The sequence below is a fragment of the Apodemus sylvaticus genome, chromosome 4, assembly GCF_947179515.1.
Source record: "Apodemus sylvaticus chromosome 4, mApoSyl1.1, whole genome shotgun sequence".
Taxonomy (NCBI): Eukaryota; Metazoa; Chordata; class Mammalia; order Rodentia; family Muridae; genus Apodemus; species Apodemus sylvaticus.
The window spans coordinates 45385998-45410130 of record NC_067475.1 but is presented as its reverse complement, the minus strand read 5'-3'; the positions used below and the strand labels follow the sequence as shown (position 1 = coordinate 45410130).

Here is a 24133-nt window from a genome sequence, read left to right as displayed (position 1 = left end):
CAAGACGGATGGAATTAATTAATTTTGCATATATTTCCTTTCTTCTCATGAAAACCCATCCCAGATCCAGATTTTTGACAACAGCTCTTTCCAAGTACTTATTGAGTTACAGTGATTTTCTATGCTTCCTATATTTCTAACTTTGTGTAAAGAGCTAATGCCTGAATAGGGGACAAAATAAGTGTCTCCATGTGCTAGAGGAACAGTCCCTTGTTTTAACTGAGCTACTTGAAATTGCGAGCATGAGACAGTACTTTGTTTCCCTGAGCTTAGTGTTCAAATGGTTATTTCACTTTTTCATTATGTATTTTTTTTACTGTTAATAGCTATATTAGAATCCATAGCTATATTAGGATTACCATGAAGTGGATGCATAGGGACATCAGATGGTTTGATTCTTGGTGTAATTATCCATCTGGATAGGAATAGAAACTTCTGGACTAGTATGTCTGTTGACTTCACTCAACAGACCTTGTGTAAGACAAGAGGTAGGAATGTGATGCTTACCCCCACCTCACTGTTCACCAACGATCTTCTCCTGGATCATACTTATGGGCATGCACAAGCACACATACTATTTAAATATAAAAAAGTCTATCAAGTCAAACTCCTAAATATTTGTTCTCTTCATAGCCATATCCAGAGTATGACAACTCAGCATTTGAAATCCCTTCAGCTAACGTAGTTAATTTGAAATCTCAAGTGTTCTGAAGACCCTATAGCACAGGCCTGTAACCCTAGCTGCTGAGTGGTAGGGGGGTGCGGTGTTAGGAAGACAGTCAGTTTGTATTTGTATTTTTAATGAGTTACATCATGAGTTCAAAGGCAGCATAGATGAATGAATGAGACCCTGTATGAGAATGAAAAATAGAAAAAGCCTGGGGATCTAGCTCAGTGACAGAGCACTTTGTTCTTAGTGAATCATAGCCATGCACATACCGATACATACACTCATACAGAAAGATACACTGATGAAATGATTAATATGATAATTAACTTTGAATTTTTTATAATGTATGCATATGGATATATTATTATATAATATATACATTTTATAATATACACATATGTATATATTTTTATAATGTATGTATTTTCTATGGTATATACAAACATATAGATTTTCCATGATATATACATATGTATAATTTTCCATAATGTATACCTATGTATGCATTTTTATATAATGTGTACATGTTCTATAAAAGATACATATGTATGCATTTTCTGTAATGTATACATACACTATTTTATTTATATATATATGGATCAAAATATCATATCCTACCCTATAAATATAGACACATATTTCTCAATTAATTAAAATAATTTATAAAATTGAATTTACCCTTGTCATCCTCTCACATCCCTCTAGCTTCTCATTTTCTTTTTAATGAAAATCTAAACTTCTTCACTTGACACACAGAACCTCTTGTAGCCTGACCCCATTAGCCTTCTGGATTCCTTCCCTGCCTTCCCCTTCTGCACTCACTCAGAGGGCCTACCCACCAATCCTTCAGTCTGTCACACTGAGTTATTTTCAGGTTCTCTGGTTCTGTCTTAGGGCCATTCTTCCCTCTACTTGAAGACTCTTCAACTCTTATACCATTTTTAAGGCCGAGGGAGGTCTGGGCCCCTGACTTCTGCACTGCACTCATCATTTCCTGTAGAGCAGGACTCTGTCACTAAACAGCTTCAGTCTGAGCACAGGCTTTATCCATCACTAGCCTTCAGTCCTTGGATGAGTGACTTAATCTCTCTGTGCTCTACCTGCCTCTGTTAGGTACCAACTGCAAGGGATTGTTTGCCTCATTTGAGAGCATGCACATGGCGCAGATAGGTGAACTCTCCACCTCCAGTACACTGTAAATGTTTTCTAAGACTAACTTGTTACTAAACTAAACACCATGCTAAGAACATTGGAAAAACTGGAAAGGGTACTTCTACCCGTCTAAGCTGTCACAGAGCAGGGGATACAGCATTACAGTATAAAAAGAATAGCATGTTCACAACCACCAGGAACAAAATTCTGGATACTAAAAGGAGGATCCTCTGTCCTCAATAGCTACAACTTGTCTGGGGATGTGAACTGAGGTGCACGGGTGCAGAAGTTTTGGGGTAATGTTCTAAATTAATCTAAGGCTTTTTAATACCTGAGGGGGAAGCTGGTGAGCAGAAAGAATCAGTCCCAGGAGACCACTTTCCTTCCTGAGACACAAGTGAGTTAGAAATCCAATCAGGACAGGACAGGGGTGAATCTGGGGGAGGAAATAAAGTGTCATGAGAAAGAGGAAGAAGGGGCCCCCCTTGTGACTCTAAATTAAAAAACAAACAAACAAACAAACAAAAACCCTTTGTCTTTGTTTTCCTATTGTTGGGAACAAAGAGATGAAAAGGGTGGCTCAAAGAAGGAGGGTGGGGTTTGAGTTGGCTCAGAGTTTGAGGGTGCAACTTCATGGCAGGAAAGACATGGTTCCTAGGGTGATCCTGCACCCCCAGTTAGGCAGCTGCGAGGTAAGAAGGCTGGTCTTCACCTGGCTTTTCTCCTTTCCTCAGTTCAGAACCACAGTCATGGAACAGGGCTGTCTATCATGCTGTCTTGTCAAGCAGACAGTCAGCACTCACTGTCATCACACACTGCCTGGCTTACCCCCCCATCCCCCATCCCCCATCCCCCCGGGAGGTTAGGAATTAGGTTAGAAAGAATCAGGCTCTCGATTGGAAGACATCCTTTGAAATGGCACACTGGAACATTTACCGTGCCATTGAAAAATGAGCATGGAATTGGCACTCTGTGGCTGAGGCAAACCTTGATACTATTTGTTCACCAACATTTACACCGACAGTGACTGAAAACTTGGATGTTATGGCATGCATACTTTTCCTATTGCAATAATATACTTGTCCTTCCCAGATATTATTTATGTCTTTCCCTATAATTATAAAATTTAAAACATCTTAAAATTTAAAAGCTACTTCTTTTCTTATTTTATGATACATAGGCTATTTAATATATATTGAAGTTCATTCAAAGATCACATAAATTGGGAGCTACAGAGTGATTCAGTGTGCAAAATGATGTCACCCAAACATATGCCCAGCACTGAGCAGAAACAAGCAGATCCCTAGAATTCATTGGCCAGACAATAAGTGAGCTACAGATTCAGTAAGAGACCATGTCTCAAATATAGAGTGATCAAGGAAAATGCCTGATGTTGACCATTGGCCTAAACACACACATACACACACACACACACACACACACACACACACACACACACACACACACACGACACCAAAAATATCATATTGCTAATAATTATAATTTCGTTCCTGAACACAACAAGCTCCTAAAGATATAGCTATAGGTGAAACATTAACGGTAGTTCAGAGATACTTGAAATACACATTTGCTGTTTCTCTTTAACATTCAACTTAAATTTTTATAGACATCTTTAACAGCTTTTTTAGGGTTTTACTTTCTTCGTTTGCCTGTAGGCAAAAGCCAAAACAAATCCCTTAGATTTTCCTAACTCTTTAGTGTACCATTTCTCTGTAGGACTTAAGTTTCTTAAATTGGCCATTTGCATGCCGGTTTTAATTCCTTACTTTCTACTGACACACTTTCACATCTTGGAGATGATGCAGCCATTGAAACCACAGCAATCAAATGCGTTTTATTTACTGGTACCTCCTCAAACGTCACAACTGTTTTTCTCCTCTTCTATACAGAACACAAAGAAGATAGCAGGCTGCCTTTATGCAAATTTTGCTTTGCTTTCTATTTGGTGTACGGAAAACAGATTATGTAAGAGGAGCATCAATGGTACTGACTTGAGAGATGATGACAAGGGCATTTCGAAAGTGTTTCCCTTATTCTGTCTGATGGATGAATGACCATGTGTGCAATGTGAATGACTATGTGAGAGAGAGAAATGTTCTCCATGTGAAATCAGCCATTGCTGCACTTCAGGGTAAGGTGACTGGGGCGATGATGAAGGAGCTGTTGTTCACAGCGAGGCCATCAATCACCTATTGTGCCAGGGGCAGCTGAGTTACTGAGCATATTCTAATCGTAACTGCGTGTACCAGCTGGTCCTGAACACTGAGGTGCTTGTTACTTACTTCACATTTGAGACTCGCTAATGTTACCCATTCAAGGATGTCAATGACATGATAGATCCTGTATTTGCGATGATCTAATCTTTGTTATCTGTCCTTTGACACTATTAAAGAATAAGGATGCTAATGCCTGATTTCTCAGCTTTTATAAAAAACCTCTGCATCCTGCTATACCACTCCTGGGCATATACCCAGAGGATTCCCCAGCAGGTAATAAGGATACGTGTCCCACTATGTTCATAGCAGCCATATTTATAATAGCCAGAACCTGGAAAGAATCCAGGTATCTGTCAACGGAAGAATGGATGAAAAAAAAATGTGTTATATATACACAATGGAGTACTATTCAGTCATTAGAAACAATGAATTCATGAAATTCTTAGACAAATGGATGGAGCTGGAGAACATCATACTAAGTGAGGTAACCCAGTCTCAAAAGATTAATCATAGTATGCACTCACTGATAAGTGGATATTAGCCTAGAAAATTGGAATACCCAAAACATAATCCACACATCAAATGATGTACAAGAAGAATGGAGGAGTGGCCCCTGGTTCTGGAAAGACTCAGTGTAGCAGTATAGGGCAAAACCAGAACAGGGAAGTGGGAAGGGGTGGATGGGAGAACAGTGGGAGGGAAGAGGGCTTATGGGACTTTCGGCGAGTGGGGACCAGAAAAGGGGAAATCATTGAAATGTAAATAAAAATATATCGAATAAAATAAATAAATAAATAAACAATAAAAAATAAAAACCCTCTGCTCCAAGTCTGTAAATGACATAATTAAAAATGTACATGCATTCATTTATTATATGTGTGTATACAAATTCATGTGCCATGGACTACAAGCGGAGGTTCTCTTTATATATCACGTGGATTACAGGGATAAAACTTAAATCATTGAATTTGATGGTACATGCCTTTAGTACTGAGCCATCTTGGTTACTCAAGTTAAACAATGAAAATTATCGTATCTCCTATATAGTTTTCATCTAACTATTTTATTTTAATTCTTTATTCCACTCTATCTTCTATTTAATAATCTAGGTGGAATTTCCCTGTGCTCATGATAATAATAAAAAACTTCCTTATATGGTAACTGTGAAATCTTACAAACAGTGTTGCTGTTTTTTATCTATCAATGATTCAGAAGAACTCATTGGAAGCTAGGAATTCATCTAAGGTCAACAAGCTAATCAGTGGTAGATTGACTTTACCTAGATTATTAAACTCATAAAATATAAAACAGTTCATTAACTTTAATGAAGTAAAAACTTTAGTAGCTGTTATGAAGACTGGGATATGAAAAGTAGGCTGTATAAGTTTAATTTAGGGCATTCAAATAATTTCACAAAATCATTTTAGTGGATTGTGTGGTATTTGAAGTGTTCATGTATTAGTATTATATAAAACACGTAGAACTGCTCTCTGACAAAGCAAAAGTGATCTGAAGAGCAGCTTTCAATTTAGTAGTTAGCATCAACCAACACCAAATAAACCCTCAAAAAACAAAAACAAAAACAAAACCCTCTATAAACAAAAACCAAAGAACCCATACAATAACAATAAATGATGGGGAGGATGGAATGAATCTTCTAGAAAAATTCAAAAATAGTTTTTGTGTTTTCTTAAATTATGGTGTTTCCTGATAAGACAGCACTATTCAATAGAAATATAAAGTGAATGGTTGAAGAGATATCTCAGTTGATACTTGGGTGCTCATTCCACAGTATAAGGATCATTGTTCAATCCCCAGTAGCTAGACAATAAAGCCCACACAACTCTAATCCAAGCGCTGGGAGGTGGGGACGGGAGTATCCAGCCAGCCTAGCCTGAATGCTGAGTTCCAGGTTCATCTATTTCTCAACTATGGTGGAGAGAGACTGAGGAGACAAGTGACATACACACACATGCATGTGCATACTACAAACACATATATAACCCTGCACAGATATACTCAAAACACAAAATATAAAGTGAACTATGACTTTTAAATTTTCTAACAGTCACATTTAAAGAAACAATGTTCATGATATTTGGAAAACATTTATCAGTATGTCTAAAACATTATCATTTAACTTGTATCAATGTAAATGTAGGTAGATGTGTCTTTATTCATCTTTTGGGTTTTATTTAAAATTCAGCACAATTAACATCTTAATTCAGATACTGAGTATTCATATGAAATATATAGATTCACTTTTAGATTTCATAGAAATCAGAGTGTAAATTTAAGTTTGCATACCCAATTAGTTCCAAAGGTTCTTAAAAAACTGGCTGGTAACCTCATCAAGTAATAGTTTTGAGGTTAGTTTAATTCAATTAAACTTAATTTAATTAAACCAAATAGAAGAAAAGATTTGATCCCACCGTCACACCAGCTACAGTTGAAGGAGTCATTAGCTGTGATAGCTCCAGCTTTCATATTGGATTCAGTGCCTTAGAGAAGGGCAGGCTTTAAAAGGAGAGTCAGTGCCAATCAGAAAAAGAAGCTGGTGCTTAGTTCATCATTGAGTTAGGATGTGTCTGCCAAAAGAACAGGAATTTTTAAATCTCAAATCTAATTTGGGCATATCTGAAATAAAACTGGAAGAACTAAGAATTTTATTTAAGGCAATAATAGAGCAAATGCAGAGCATAATTAATACATGGGAGAGAGAATACGACCCATTTAGGTTGGAGTGCTGGAGAAACAGAGCAGGAAGAAGGGCCAGCGAACTGTCTTGTGCATTTGCCTATGTATGTGAGTAACTTTAAGTTAGACTCTATTGGATAAGAGAATATATAGGGTCTTGCATTTCAGTTTTGGATTGAACTGAGAGAACACCTATCTTAATATGTCGCAGATACAGGTAATTGGGTAGCAGATGGGAGAACTTTTATGGGAGCCTGTGGCAACACAGCTGTAGATGGGTGATGAGGGATATTCCTTACTTTTTCCAGCATGGTTTGGATCATATGTGTTCCTTTTACCATTCAGAGACAGGGTTATGGCTTCACAGAGTCTTTCTCTCTGTCCACCACCAGGGAACATTGCTTACATACAATGATTTGTGTGATTAGGTAACATGTTCACCAGAAATAGCATAGCAATGGATTATAGTTTATTAAGATTAGGAAGCTCACAAAATTTTTAGGCAAATGGTTTAATCTGGAAAATATCATCCTAAGTGAGGTAACCCAATCACAAAAGAATACACATGGAATGCAATCTCTGATAAGTGGATATTAATTAGCCCAGAGGCCCTGAATACCCAAGGCACAAATCGCGTAACAAATGACTCCCATGAAGAAGTATGGAGAGGGTCCTGATCCTGGAAAGGATTGATCTAGCATTGGAGGAGAATATAAGGACAGAGAAAAAGGAGGGAGGTGATTGGAGAATGGATAGAGAGAAGAAAGTTTATGGTACATATGAGATCAGGGAAAGGGAAAATCATTTGGAATGTAAACAAACAATATAGAAAATAAAAATATTAAAAAAAAAAACAGATTAGGAAGCTGGGACCAGAAGAAGACATCCTGAGGATGAAAAGATGCTTCTTGTTTCTGAGTTTAGATGGACCAAGTAAATGTCGGTGCATGGGGTATGACCCTGTTTTCTAGTTCTGTGTTCCAGCTAGGGAAATAGGAATTTTGGTGTCTATGATTTCCTTTGGGTGAGAAAAAAGGGATGAGGCTCAGGAGGGCAGAATGAAAAGGGACTTTTTTTCCTGAGGCCTTCTAATACCTTTACTTTCAACCAATATGCCAAAAATGCCTGACTTGGTATGGTGGCTTGATAGAATACGGCCCCCATAGGCTCGTAAGTAGTGGTACTATTAAGTGTGGCCTTGTTGAAGTAGATGTGGCTCTGTTGAAGTGTGTCACTAGAGGTGGGCTTTGAGGTCTCCTATGCTCAAGTCAGACCCAGTGTCTCACTGTCTCTTCCTGCTGCCCGTGGATCCAGATGTTGGACTCTCAGCTCCTTCTCTAGCTCCATGGCTGCCTGCATGCCGTCACACTTCTCACCATGACAATAATGGACTGAACCTCTGAACCATCAGGTAGCCCCAATGTTTTCCTTTGTAAGGGTTGCCATGGTCATGGTGTCTCCTTACAACATTAAAACCTAATGAAGACACTTGGCAATCACCTTCTGACTTCAAACATTTCATCATATCACGGTTTCTTGTATCCCACCCCACCCCAGGCCCATTACAGTCCTTAGGGGCTGGGTTACTGGAATACAAATCTGTCTTATAAAACGCTTGGTTTTCCCCCATTGCAGTATTCCCATTATATTCATTCTGCACATATTCTTAGATGTCTTTACATTACTCTTTGAGCAAATTTATAAATGCAGATAATAATATAAAATAAAGTTATAACAATAATAAGGCTACCAGGTCTAAAACATGAGCTTAAATAAACACCTGGGCTTATTTGCATTAAAATTGCTGTGTATCCTATAGCTTTGCTACCTTGCCTAAACTCAGGGAATTGGCTGCTGTACCAACCACCCCTGTCCCCTGAGCTTCCCTTGAATCCATGGATAAAAGACACAGACACACACACAGTTGCTTAATTTTAACTTTCCTTTTGACATAATTGTTGGGCACTACTATCTCCTGCCTGAAAAAGTATATTCTTGTCAATATTCTTACCTCCAAACCTCTTCACCTGCCCTCAACTTTAGTTGCTCAGATACATCTAGTCTCTTCTAAACACCCTTGAATACTGTGGCAGCTCCAAATTTAATTTTCATGGGCTTTTTATACTTTACAGTGTCGTGGGAAACAAAGTCACAAGCTAGCAGAAACTGACTAATGCACATAGGAAATCTTTTCCTTTCTGGAGGCCACACTGTCTTCCACCAAAATTAATAGAATATTCAGTCCCTTGCCTTGAGCTTCAAGTGTATCTCCTCTTATCGTTCCATGTGCCAGCAGGCCAGGAAATCTGCCAGCAGATCCTGACCTGCCTTGACCCTGCATGACAGCCAGGCTTTCACAGAAGCAGAAAAAAATGACTCCCAACAAGAGGCTCCCTTTAACTAACTAGAAACTAGGGAAGAACAAAAAAAAAAAAAAGAAAAAGAAAAGAAAAAGAAAGAAACTAGGGAAGAACTAGTATGGTAAGTGCCAGGATAAAAGTTTAAGGTGGTTTTGACAAGATTGAGAGCTACTTTGAAAAATCTCTAAGCTTATAGAAAAAAGAAAACTTGAATGGGGGCTTCAATCTCCGTTAAGAAGTAACAGAAGACTCAATGGATCACAGGCAGAATAATATGATCAATAACGTTATGTAAGTATGAAATAAATCCCAGTATTTTATTAGATTGTGTTAACCAATTTTGTCAAAACTTAAGACATTTAAAGATATTCCAAGCTTGACCTAATTGCTATCCTGTGTCTGCTTCCCACTCAACATAGCCAGGTTCATCGGGCACCAAGCTGGACTAGAGGCAGGGAAGCTTTGCTGGCTTAGTTTAGCAGTCACAAAGTATCTCAGTTGGCAAATAGTGCACTAGCAATGAGCACACTTCAAAACAACTTGGGAGAAATCTTTCAGTTTATTGGAGAAGGGGTATTTATGCCCCTGGGGTGGGGCCTAGGGTCTCTGGAACAAGTTTTGTATGGCCTTACACCATTGGCCAGGGCAGGGGTGTTGTAACAAGCTTCATCTGAATGCTCAGGGCCTGTAGAGTGGGGCAGGGACACTTTATAAGGTCAAACAAAGAGTAAAACCAGAGAACTGTGAAAGTAATAAAATTCTTATTAGGGTTAATAGTGGAGGAATGAGCTTTATAGCACCAGATTGGGAATGAGGTGATAGCCAACTCCTGTAGTCCTCATGTTTGAGGTATCTGTAGTTGAAGCTCCCTCAACCCTTTCTCAGTAACCCTGGGTCATTATGATCCCAGACGTAATTACCAAATACGGACCAATAAGTTGGGTTGATAGTTTGTCATCCTCAGGTTAGTCAATGTGTGGGTACATTAACAGGGAGGGCACTTACATTTGTAAACTTTCTCCATAGATTTCCCATATCTTAAAAGAATTAGAACTAGACATCGTAAAACAAAAATTTGTTTTTTTGAGTTTGTCTAACCCAAGGAGGAGAAAGCTTCTCATTTCTTTCTTTGCTGTAGCACTGTGTATAATTTTATCAAGAAGGAGGAAGGAAAAAAGAACAAACATTAATAGGGGATGATGTTGAGATAACAAGATGTTCTCTGTAGTCTTAGGAATTTGAACACTTGGTTCCCAGCTGATGGTCCTGTTTGGGATGTCTAGGAGACATAGCCATATTGCAGGATGTGTCTCTGGAGGAAGGCGTTTGAGAGGACTCTTGTCCTTTCTAGTGTGCTTTCTCTGGGATGCTTGTGGTTCAAGATGTGAGCTGTGGGCATTCAGTTCTCATCTCCATAGCTACTATGCATCTCTACCATGACAGAATCATATTTGTCTTAAACTGTAATCCAAATAAACTAGCCCATCTATAAATTTCCTTGGTCATGGTGTTTTCTCACAGCAGTAAAAAAGTAATACACATAGGACAATTTGACAAAAACAAAGTGAGAACTTTCTGAAAACTCTTCCTGAGAGGCAAGTTCCTCCTCTGGCTAGAGCTGCACTTCTAGCTTTTTGTTTTGCATAGTATGAAATTTCCAGTGATTTTTTTTAAAGAATTCTTTGGAGTATAGTCTTTCAGTATTCTGATAGCCAAAGAGAAGGCTACAGGATTATCTCTTTAGATTGTCTATTCAACACCAGGCTACTAGTCCGTGGTTACATGTGCATTGGTGATCCAGGTTTCTCAGGAGTCTGGTCACTGAGTTACTTTTATCTTAGGGGAGAATTTGAGCTGTTTAGTTAATTGCAAAGAGGAATCAAAGGGAAGGAATACATGACCATCATTTATAAGTAATCAAGTAGCATGCCCCTTCTTCAGGGTTTAAATAGAAGGGAAGAAATGATGAAACCACATGATGAAAATCATGCAGACTAGAGAAGGAATCCCCCAAGTCCTTGGCCATGATGAGTACTTCAGTCTAATGAGCACCATCCATCAGGCATTTCTCCAGAATCTTTATCCTAATAATGATGTTTCCCATTCTTACTCCAACTTAACAACTGTAGGTATGTAGGCTTTACTGCAAAAGTACTGTGCCAAGCACTTTAGTTATGCTAGAATATTAATCCTTATCACACTGTGGGGTAATATTTTGTTTTTCATTTGTGCTTGCAATCTATTACAAATCTCTAAAACTTCAGTTCCTTACTATTTCTTGTGAATATGTTACACAATCACATGAGTCTTTGAAAACAATGTCCCTTGGTTGTAGCTAGAGAGAAATACTTGGTGAAGCCATTGGTGGAAGGAACACAAATATACTATGATAAAGCTAGGAAAAGTAAGGGATTAATTTGCCAGTAGAATGTCCTCATGGTTGACCAGATGACAAGTTCATTTTAGCCCAATTGGGTCATAATCTTGTTAGAAGTGACTGTTCTATAGCAAACGTTGTTCCTGAAAATACAAGACCTAATACAAGCAGGAAGGCAATTTAATAAACAAATATGTATTTAAGACAATTTTAAATAGTGATGTAAACAGACATGCTTTCACTTGTGCCTTATTTATTTTTCTATTCCTGTGACAAGACAATATGACCAATACAACTTACAGAAGAATTTGTTTGTCACTTACAGTTTCAAGTGGTTAGAACCCATGTCCATCACCCTCTCCCTCTCCCCCTGTCTCCCCCCTCTCTCTCTTTATCTCTCTCTCTCTCTCCCTCCCTCTTTCTCTCCCTCTTTCTCTGTCAAGGTTTCTATTCCTGTTACTTAGTGGCTTGCTTCCCCTGGCTTGCTCAGCTTGCTTTCTTATAGAACCCAAGACTAGCAGCACAGGGATATCACCACCCCCAAGGGGCCCTCCCCCTTGATCACTAATTGAGAAAATGCCTTACAGCTGGATCTCATGGAGGAATTTTCTCAACTGAAGCTCCTTTTTTTGTGATAACTCCAGCTTGTGTTAAGTTGACACAAAACCGCCAGCACAATTGACCCCTTGTCAACTTGACACACAAACACATCACTATTAAGCCTCAATCCTTACTTTCTTATTCATCCCAAAGATCTAAATAACTTTAAATGTCCCACAATCTTTTCTAATTCTTACATATTAAAAATTTTATCCCTTTAAAATATCTAATCTCTTTTAAAATTCAGAGTATTTTTACAGTTAAAAGTCTCTTAACTGCGGGCTCCACTAAAATACTTTCTTCCTTCAGGAGGGAAAAATATCAGGGCAAAATCAAACTCCAACCATCTAATGTCTGGGATTCACTCATGATCTTCTGGGCTCCTCCAAGGGCTTGGGTCACTTCTCCAGCCCTACCCTTTGTAGCACAAACCTAGTCTTCTATGCTTCAGCTGTCTGTACTCCACTGCTGCTGCTGTTCTTGGTGGTCATCTCATGATACTGGTATCGCCAAAACACTGCTATCTTCTGCTGTAACTAGGTTTCACCAATAGCCTCTCATAGGCTCTCTCCATGGTGCCAAGCCTCAACTCCTATGCATGACCTCTTCAGTCCTGGGCCATCAATTGCAACTGATGCTGCACCTTCACCAAGGGCCTTTCATGGCCTCTCACAATGTAGAACCTCAGCTGCTCCTCATCACCCCTTCAAGCCTTCAAAACCAGCACCACCTGGGTGACTCTTACATAGTACCAAGTTCATCCACAGTGCAAGGTACAACCTTGGCTATCTCTGGAACACAGCCTCTGTGCTTTCAGAAAACAGTTTCCAGAAAATTTCACCTCAGTGAAGCTGGTCTCTTCTTAATCACCACTAATTTCTTAGCTCCAGCTAACCAGCATTAATAGTCTCAGTAATGCAAAGTTTTTACTTTAGTAGTTCTGGTGTCTTGTTAATCACAGCTGGTTCTTCAGCCCCAGCTAACCAAGACCACAGAATCTTCACAATGAAAATAGCAATGGTCCTGATAGGAATCTTTAATCTTCCCTCTGAAATTTCATAAGCCAGGCATCCATTTTCAGCACTGCTCTCAACATTATCTTCTAAGCTCCTACAGAACATCCCACACAGCTCTTAACATCCCAATGGCTCTTCAAGCTCAAAGTTCCAAAGTTCTTCCACAGTCCTCCCCAAAACATGGTCAAGTTGTCAAAGGAATACTCCACTATCCTGGTACCAATTTGCTTTAGTCAGGGTTTCTATTCCTACACAAACATCATGACCAAGAAGAAAGTTGGGGAGGAAAGGGTTTATTCAGCTTACACTTCTACATTGCTGTTCATCTTTAAAGGAAGTCAGAACTGGAACCTAAGCAGGTCAAGAAGCAGGAGCTGATGCAGAGGCCATGGAGGGATGTTACTTACTGACTTACTTCCCCCGCCTTTCTCAACTTGTTTTCTTCTAGAACCCAAGACTACCAGCCCAGGGATGACACAATCCTTAAGAGGCCCTCTCCCCTTGATCACTAATTGATAAAATGCCTTACAGCTGGATCTCATGGAGGCATTTTCTCAACTGGAGCTCTTTTCTCTGTGATAACTCCAGCTTGTGTCAAGTTGGCACAAAACCAGTCGGTACACCCTCTTTCTTGGCTCATTATTCGCACCTCAATCTTATTATTAAGTCTAGTTTTATTGAGAACTTCCTGGAAGTTGAGCCAAGAGCCAGCACAGAGTTTATAATGAAGGACTGGGCTTGATTTCCCTGGGGTAAGGGAAACAAGTAAGGCAAATGTCAACCAGACCCAGTGGCACGAGCTCTGCATTGATGAGCAAGGTTCTTTGAGAACACACAACTGGATTTCCTGGGCTGTGTCCTATATCTAGGTTAGCTCCCCGCAAGACTTTCAGTTTCCTGAGCCTGGATCACCCATGCTCATCCTTCAGGATCAAACCTTAGATGTTTCTTCTTTTTGAGAAATTTAACACTGCCCTTGGCACATAGTAGGTGCTTAATAAATGTCTACATTTTCTTAAATATGTTCATATACCTTAATACAAGCAAACTAGTTGGCAAACACCATATATATATATATATATATATATATATATATCATTGTGTATTTTTAAATAAGGAAAGATACATATGAAGTATCTATACATATATACATATTATATATTTATATAGTGGAATATTAACAGGAATCAAATGATGAGCTTTGGCCTTCTACATCTTCTTTATATTGGGCATGAGTTGAGAGGGTGAATAAGGGTTGATAATATAGCTAATTGCACAGGCTGTAAGCATCCACAGACCCTTGAGGATGGAGGAAACACCATCCTGCTCAAATCACACTCTCCTTCTGTTTGTGTTTATTTTAGCTCCATTTTCACATCTGCTTAACCTAGATGGTTTCATAAGTGAATTAGAAACCGACAAAGCATAAATAATCAATTCCTGTCCTATATCCAGCTTCTTTGAAATGCCATTATGCTATGATTTCTCCTTTTGCAAATTAGTAATAATAGACTTTCTGCAAAGATAACACAAATAAACTCTTTAAATGGCACTTGTTGTCATAAAGTACTAGAGAGTTGCCAGTTTCAAATGAAAATTTCTCTAATTTGCCTTTTGTTATATTTATAGTGGTTATGCTTCAACAATATGTGTATTTTCCAAAGCATTGCTATAATCAATTTTAATGTTATATTAATCGCTTGTAAAATTCTTGTCACCTTTGTAAATCCCATAGCTCTGGAAATTCTGTGACCTCCTATTCTCCATTCTGGATTGGGATATTAGCCTCAAATTTAAGAAAAGTTATACTTTAATTCTTTCTAATAAAGGCACTGTCACATTAGTCTGCACAGTGGGGAGGTTGTTTGGGAACCTCTCTGTGAGCCTTCTGGAGTCAGTAGTATAATTTAGGAAATGAGTCATCTTTGAATTTGAAGCAGCTTTCACCCAAGCCAACAGTTAGGAGCAGCAGAATTGACCATGTGAAGAGTTAAGTTTTATCTAAGATGACCTTAGGGGAATGATGGAAAACATTTCCCAAAGCTATAGAGATTCTTTAGGGTTTTTTTTTTCCTTCTTCATACTTTTCCCTAATGATGGGGCAGGGTGTCTTGTCACTCTTAAAATGCTGTGCTGGCATCTTTTTGTGTTTGTTTAGCTCCAGCTCTCTTGCATTATCAGGTACTCTGCTGAGTCTCTTAGCCATTTTCTCACCTACCCCCCCCCCCACACACACACAAAAAGAAGTTCACGTAAGAGATAGGAAATAAGTCTTATGCTCAGGAAGTGACTAAGTCCTTTGTTCATAGTCCCTTTCCATTTTTTCTTTGCCAACGGTGCCACCTCAAAAATAACGTTGTGTGGCCCACAATAAGCTTTATCTCGATGCTTTTCTTTCATTTATAAAGTGAGGGTAATAATGATATGTAATTATATTAAATTTATTAAATATTTAGTGAGATGAAGTCTTAAAAACATTGCCTTGGACAGAAAGCACACACTAAGTGACAGATATAGTAGCTATTATCATGATTCCTTTTATTCAGTTAACTCACATTTATTTCAATAAGGGTAGGATATCTTTTGAGTTTTGCAGATGTAAAGAGATCAACCAAACTTTTGTGTTAAAGAAGATCACAGGAGAGGTCAAAATTCTATGTACCATTCAAATGAGGGATTACCCTCTTAACAGGATCAGTGCAAAGTCTCCCTAGCTTGGCATCCTTGCTATTCTTGAAGGCAGATTGCTTTAACACCATCTCACAAGGGCAGAAACATCTTTGCTCTTTCTCATCTCCCCCTGGGTATCCCTGTTTTCTCTAACAGACATGATTAAAGACCCAGAACACAGGCTTAAAATCTACAGATCTTACTCCAGATGTCATTGGCCAACTGAAGCAATCCCTCTTTCTTTCTTCCTTCCTTCCTTTCATAATTCACCCAGAATATTAAGCCCTGACACAAATTACAATGGGATAGAATTTAGCCATGGAGAATGACAATCATTTGAACTGCTTATGGATGCATACAGCTTCTTCTGGATGATAATAGGCTGCAAATATTACCCTGGAAAAGGGAAAGCAACGAAGATAACTATTGGATTTCATAGTATTCTAAAATGGTCATTATGAAATGAAAAGTCTAGACACTACTCTTTTGATCTACCCTCATAAGCAAATGTATTTTCTATTTGACTTGAGATAATAGTCAAGATTATAGAATGTAATGCATGATACCCACCCATACGTGTTTTTCTAGGTACCAGATATTCCTGTTATCAACACTATACAATCTAGTTGTACTTTCAAACCTGCCTCTTTCATAATTTCGATATGGTTGACTTGAACACTGACACTATCCACTTGAAGTTAACAGGTTCACTAATAGAGTGATTTGTGATTTCAATTTTGAACAATGAAACTATAATAAGTGAGATTGGGATAAAAGCTAAATTATTCCTGAGCATGCCGGCTCACTACGTGTATTTATTTCCTTCCGTGTAACTAGTTAACACTCTGTGCTCTGTATTTCCCTTTAATCTCATGTTTTCAGACAGCAACATATAAAGCCAGCCTTGGCTTTGCTCTGACTAGACTATCTTCTTTACAGGCACATCAGTTTGGTAGAAACTGTCACTTAACTTTTTTCTAGCTATTTTTACAATTCTTCTTTGATCAAGTATACATCTTTTCCATACAGAGAATACAGATGGAAACACTGACACAGCATCAATGTTCCCCTCATAGCCATAATGTTGAGACTATCTAACATGCAAACTCAGGTGAAACAAATGTGCAAAGAAAGCATGTGAGAGGAGGAGGATAGGAGGGTACTTGGGATAACTCTGTTTATGTTCCTAGAAGTCTGATGTCGGTGCATAAGAATTGGTTGTTATAGGACTGGAGATGTCTCAGCAGATAAAAACAACATACCTTTGTGGCTTCATTCCCAGGATCCACATTCCACAACCACATCCACAGCTCACAACTGCCTATAACTCGAGCTCCAGGGGCTCTGATACATCTGATCACCATCTGCATGTATGTGCACACATGGTCATTAGCAAGAAATGGCCTGCAAGAGAAGTACAATTAAATAATCCGCACACTTAAATTCCACATTTATGAAATCATCATCAAAAACTTCATTCCAAGTGTGGTGAGACACACCTATCATTCCAACACTCAAATTCAGTTCTGTGTAGGGAGTTGGAAGGCAGCCTAGGTTACACAGCTAAAACAACACACAACCAACATTTTTTAAGCCACGAAAAATCATACACTGTAGTTGATTACTAAATCCATACAGGCATATATAATTGACAAATAAATTTTTGTAATTTATACATAATGTGTCTCATGTATATCTCAAAAAATGCTTTTGTGTAAAGTCTTGTTTTGTTTGCTGTTTCAGATGTACATTACCAACACTATCAAAGCCAAAGGAACCAGACTTGCTAAGCCTGTCCTGTGCTTGGGATTAATGTGTTTGGCCTTTCTTACTGGACTCAACAGAGTAGCAGAATATCGAAATCATTGGTCAGATGTGATAGCAGGCTTTCTAGTTGGAATATCTATAGCAGTATTTCTGGTAAGTTTGACTTTATAAGAATATTTTTTAAGTAAACTTTTAATAAACCACCTCTAAAAAATGCAAGGATGAATCACTGTTTGTGATAGAGAACATGATAATATTTATGTTTTTAACTACTCATTTCTTCTTCCTTGCTTATTTATTCTTAAGATCAGGTTTGAAGAAGAAGAATAAATTAATTCCACACTTAAAATACTTTTGCATAAAATGGGGAAAGGCTATAGAGTCCTCAAGAACTAGTTTTTACATTTATTTGTGTGTGTGTGTGTGTGTGTGTGTGTATGCATGCACATGAGTGTGCATACATGCACAAGTGCACATGTGCCATTGCATGCATGTGGAGATAGAAAGACAACTTGTAAGAGTAGGTTCTCTCCTTCCACCAAGTGGTGTTTGAAGGTTAAACTTGGTGATCAGATACCTTTAGCCACTAACCCAATGGTTCTCAACCTGTGAGCCACTAATCATTATCTCTTTAGGGGCTTAACAAACTTTTCATATGCATTGCACATCAAATACTTACCTTATGATTCATAACAGTAGCAAGTTACAGTTATGAAGTATCACCAAAAGTGCTTATATTTGGGGGATCTTTACAACCTGAAGAACTCAGGTTGCAACACTCAGAATATTGAGAACCATTGCTCTAAGCAATCTCACTTGTCCCTCCTCAATTAGTTTTATAGACTGAGTTGTTTGTATAATTTCAGCTTTCCTCAGAGCAGTTTACCTCTATTGTATTAAAATAAATATCCTCGAGGACCCAAATGCCTCATGCGTTTAATCTTTATCCTCCGGGAGACCTGTGCCACAAACACTCCCACAGCAGTGATTGTAAAATATATCACTTCACCTCCAGAACTAAATAGTCAAAGACAGTGACAGAGACTCAATCATGCCTTGTCTTGTCTGCTGCACAGTGAAGAGCATGCAGAGACTTCTAATGGTGTGCCACCTGTATGTATGTCTGCTAAAATTATGCTTGCACTATATCTATAATTTGGTTGGAAGATTTTACTGTGAGTTTCAGGTTTATCAGTCTATTATTTGTGGGGTTCATACTGACTTACCTAGATGACCAAGTGTATAGTTTATAAATCAAAAGGCTTCTGCAGGGACACGTTATGGTTTAGGAAATGCTTTATGTCGATTTTAATACAGTTTAAGCTGTTCTTACTCCACTACTTCTTCCTCAGCCACCTTTCTCTAGTTAATAATCAGTAGTGTGTGTGTGGTGGGGGGGGGGGAATGTGTGTGAGCTTTCTACTTATATGTCTGAGTACAAATGATGTGCCTGGAATCTGAAATGAAATGTTCCCTCTAAGTGCACCCGTAGCAGATCTGTGGGCATGACTGCATGTCTGCTCTACATCCCGAGAGAGCATCCGGCTCTCTTTTCTTTCTTGTAGCATCATTCATTGTGATTTTCAAGGTCACTGGGAGACTTTCGATGGAAAGCTTTTAAAAAATCCGTGATGGGTTGAAAAGTCAGTTCAGAATGTCCCTCCCTGTCACAGATTGAGCTAGCATTTACAGTCAGAGAACAGGAAGAGATCTAAGTAACCTGATCCACTGCCTTTTATGGTAGTTGTCTGGCCACTCATGGCCTCTGATTGGCTGGAGATTGAGCTGCAATGAATGACTGGGAGTCAGTTGCTTGGTTACAGGTGTAGTCCTAGATAGGATACAGATTGTTTACTGTTGAGTCTTGCAGGCGCTTTTGGCTAAATTTCATCATCCAACTACAGCAACAGACTTGGGCTAAAATTATCATTTAACACCTCTGCCTCTTTGAATTCTCTTGCTGCTTCTTGAAACTCAGGAGGAAGAATGGATCAAAAACTTTCCCTGCTTTCACTCACCAATGTTGAAACTGGTTAACATTTAAAAAAACAAAACAAAACAAAGATTTGATGCAAATTATGATGTCAGAGCATTCAGCTCCCTGAGTGTGGATTATCTTCTCTGGCATATCATCTGCCTCCTGCTATTCTTCCCTTGGCCATTGCATCTTCCTCTACTTCCAGAAAGCATCTTAGTTTCTTAAGGAGATTCTTTAGAACCAGAAACCTAGTGACTTCTCAGAAATGTGCCTGAGAACTTGACAAATAAAGAGCTATGCTGTGGATTTCTCCTGAGCTCAAGCCCCTCCCTCTATTGTGCACATTCAATAAAATAATGTGTATTATTTAGATTCTATGGTTCCCCTTTAAATATTATGATACATGAGAAAGATGACTCTGTGATCAGTTCAAATCAAAACAGTGCTTCAGCCATGTAACTAAATATGAATTTTTTTGTTCATTGATGATAATTGATTATTGTGAATGCCTATAGGTAACAATTGGTGAGCCAAGGAAGCTCATGTAAGCCTGTCTACAGTGAGTTTTGTTTTGTAGATTAGCTTCTTCCCTCAAAGTCCACTTCCCTCTCCTCTATCATAAAATAAAATGCTGCCAACTTCCTACCTAAATACAAGTACTGTACTTAGTAATGTGAATAAATATCTAAAAATGAAGAGCTCATATATTTAAATATGTTACTATCCTGAAGGAAAACAGTCATGGAGCTTCGTAGAGGATTACATACAACTTACCAATAATACTGGAGACGTTAGCTTCATTGGGAAGATGTACCTGTCAGGAAGAATGGATCAGCTTGGGAAGCTCATAAAATATATAAGTCTGGACTCGGTGCAAGGAAGGAGAACAAAACATGTGACGCAGAGTAAATGTGACCCTACATAGGGACAGCAAGCATGCAGCCTTTCCTATACTGCAGACCCACCACACAGCTTATGCATGAGACAGAGTAGAATCCTAGAACAGTACAAGTGCCCCATCACGAATGATAGCCAGGGTGGAAAGGCTGTGTGAATCAGGAGAACAAGGTGGACTTTTGTTTAAAATGTAGATGAATTAGGAGCCACTGCCTTCAAATGAGTAGAACAAGAACAAGCTCGTTTGAGTCCCAGCTTCTTCATGTACTCCATTTTTCCCCATTGACTACTTTGCTGAGTCTTTCTGTGCTCCTGGATCTCTTTAATGAGGGAAATCACAACTTCCCTAAGGACTCATTCTTGAACTTACAGAAGGGTAAACAAAAGAGTACATGCTTAGTGAATGGCCCCAGCAATGACCTTTTACCCTAGGAGATTTGTGCTTTAAATATATGCTCTAGAATTAAACTGGAGGTGAAGATATAGGAGACATGCTATGAAGAATGAGGGAAATAAGCCAGTGTAAATTTGACCATAGAGACATGGAGAGAAGGGAGAGTCCTTGGAAGGGAACGGAAAGGAGGAGGGAGGGCCTGGGGGACCAGAAGATGATGTGCATGAAGTACAGGCAAAACTTGTGATGACTCCCAGGTTTCTCATTTGGACAGCCCAGTAGAGTATTTATCTTGTGTGGCAATGCCAACTCTGGCTGGCAAATGTTCTGCAATTATCTCACAGTGTTTTCGGGATTCTAAACAGATTCCAAAATAAAACGAACATGACTCTACTCTGAGCCGCTGTCTTGGTTGAAGGACACCTCCTCCGATCACCATTATCCATATGTGGCGTTTGCCTCTGACTCATTCTACTGCTTCACCCCCACAACCAGTGAATCATCTACTTCAAGTTCATTACCAATACCCAAGTTATTCCTTATGTCTTATACCAGTCCCTCTGACCAGAACTTCTTGCTTCCTATCTCATGAATGCATACAGTTCCTTCCTGATCCTTTGCTTCCAACATCCTTCATACAACCACCTTGCTGTTTTTATTTATATTATAACAGTTCATTGCAATAACAAGAAAAACACAACTCTCCCTGATACATCAACTGCAGACACTTCTAGGGAAGTGATCTGCTTATTTCCCAGGGAGAAGTTTCCTACCCATTTCACCATGTATATAAATCCAGTTCTTGAAAGTACAATCAATTCCTTTCCCTTATCACAAACAAGTCCTGTCCTTCCTACATCTTTGTTCTGCGAGAATTCTGTTTTGTGTGTGTGTGTGTGTGTGTGTGTGTGTGTGTGTGTGTGTTACAATGGTGAGTAAGAAGGGGGAATATCTGAGAGCCGCCTTGCACGTGTGTGACACCACATATGTCACTTACATATCACTAGTCCTCTAATAGTAACACTTTCCCCAAGCTATACTCAGGAAGACTCCTGTGCATTCTTCCTTCGTGCTTTTCCACAACACAAGACCTAGATACCATGTCTGACGGTTTTGTTTCACTGTCCTTTTTTGCAACAGAGAAAAACTCTGTTCACTTTGTTCACTGTTTGTCTTTGAAAGTATCCAGGACAGGGTCAGGTATATGGGTAGAAGGAAGGAATGAGAATCTTGAATTGACTACCTTGATGTCTTTGAAAGGCTCTATGAAATTCCATGTGTAGTAAACATCGCTTTGTTGCATTCCTTACCAGGCCCATCCTTTACAACGCAACCTAAATCCTCAACATAGCTGAGATTTGTCTTGGACAAGTCCCATTCTTCCTAGGCAGTAACTTTGACCACTTAGTTCTCTCATTTCCCCCTTGATTTCTGCCACATATAAGTCTGTGCTGTTAGCATCCTACAAGGAGTTATATTGTATTCTAAATCTGTCACTCATCCCTGTACATTGTGCAAGGGTGAAGAATAGAGCCATCATGCTTAGCAAAATACTAAACAAATAACTCTTGAGCACTAGTTGTTAATATTACTGTTGTTATAAAAATGGATGACATGAAATTTATTCCAAATATGATACATAGTATTGTTGGCAGAAGTGCTCAACTTTATTGATCTCAATAATAGCTTGTCATGTTATTTTAAATAAAAGTAAAAGTCATTGCAGCATTTCATTGAGATATATTGTCCTCACTTTACAGATTAAAAGATTGAGACCTAGATACAGTAGATAGCTTGACCGTGGTCTTGTCTTTAAAGTTAGTATATAACCAAACACCCAAATTAAGAGCCCATGCTGTTTTACTTCTCAATATTAATAATGCAGTAATTATGGGAAAAAGAAAAGTAAATATATAAATAAATTTATTATCAATACTACATAAGGAATCCAAAATGTATACAGTGGTGCTTTATTGGTGTAATCTTTATAGGAGAATATTGGCATACATGTAGAGCAACCATTGATCTAAAATTACAGTGTTGGAAAGGAAATTAAATTTAAACCATTATGGCATAGGCATATATTATAAAATTTGTCACCTGAATGTATGTTCATTCATTAGTGTGCTCATTTATGAATGATTCCACTCACTGTGACAGTGGGATGCAGAGGTAGAAAACTTCAGATGGTGATCCTGATGTGCAGTGTAGAGTCTGAGAAAAGACACCAGTCAACATATTCCCTTATCTAGTATGAAATGTCATGATGAGACTGGTGCTCTAACAGACAGACTCAGAGTTCTTTCTATTTGATCACAGGGCAAACAAACTCACCAAACACAGTAAGCTGTCCTAGCTGAGGGCTCAGAGAAGACTTCTGTAAGATAGCTAGGAGATAAAGTACTTGTTGTGCATCTGTGAGTATTTAAGATCTAGAGCCTGTAAATATGCTGAGTGAGTAATATGGCCTGTCTGTAAATTCAGCACATGGGAGGCTGAGAAAGGACACCATGGGGACAATATGGCTAGCTAGATTAGTGAGTTTGTTGAACTCTGAGATGAGGTAAGAGATCATGCTTAGTAGATAATGTTTAGTAGAAGGTATCTCTTGTTAGCCTGCGGCCTAGGCATATGCACACACACACACACACACACACACACACACACATGCGCGCACGCACGCATCTTCTTTTTCTTATTTGCTAGTGGGACATCAATTCTAGACTTTCGAAATTATCACACAAAATTTTTTATTTATTTAAGTAAGAATCTAAAGAAAATCTAGTTATTTCCTTGTAGTTAAAAAATGAAAAGTGTTAAAAAGAATAATTAGAGTTATAGAAGTTAGTCTCCAGAGAGTCAAATAACCCTATTAAAAAAAATAGGGTACAGAGCTAAACAGGGAATTCTCAACTGAGGAAACTCCAATGGCTCTAAAGCACCTAAAGAAATGTTCAGCATCCTTAGTTAGGAAAATGCAAATCAAAACAACACTGAGATTCCACCTCACAGAATAGCTAAGATGAAAAACTCAGGTGACAGCAGTTGCTGGATAGGATGTAGGCAAAGAGGAACACTTCTCCATTGCTGATGGAATGCAAGCTGGTGAAACCACTCTGGAAATCTGTCTGGCAGTTCCTCAGAAAATTATAATACTAGCTGAGGACCCAGCTATACCACTCCTGAGCATATACCCAGAAGATGCTCCTACGTGTAATAAGGACACATACTTCACTATGTTCATAACTGCCTTATTTATAATAGCCAGAAGCTGGAAAGAACCCAGATGTCCTTCAACAGAGGAATGGATACAGAAAC

At 38.6% G+C, this 24133-nt stretch overlaps 1 protein-coding gene across 2 annotated transcripts in view; it reads left to right on the top strand.

Moving 5' to 3' along the window:
* Plppr5 (phospholipid phosphatase related 5) overlaps positions 1-24133 on the top strand; it is a 112843-nt gene that overhangs the window by 67347 nt on the left and 21363 nt on the right. For both annotated transcript variants that reach the window (XM_052178511.1, XM_052178510.1), the window contains exon 4: positions 17523-17699. In XM_052178511.1, coding sequence (XP_052034471.1) covers positions 17523-17699 — 177 coding nt within the window. The remainder of the gene's footprint in view (positions 1-17522; positions 17700-24133) is intronic.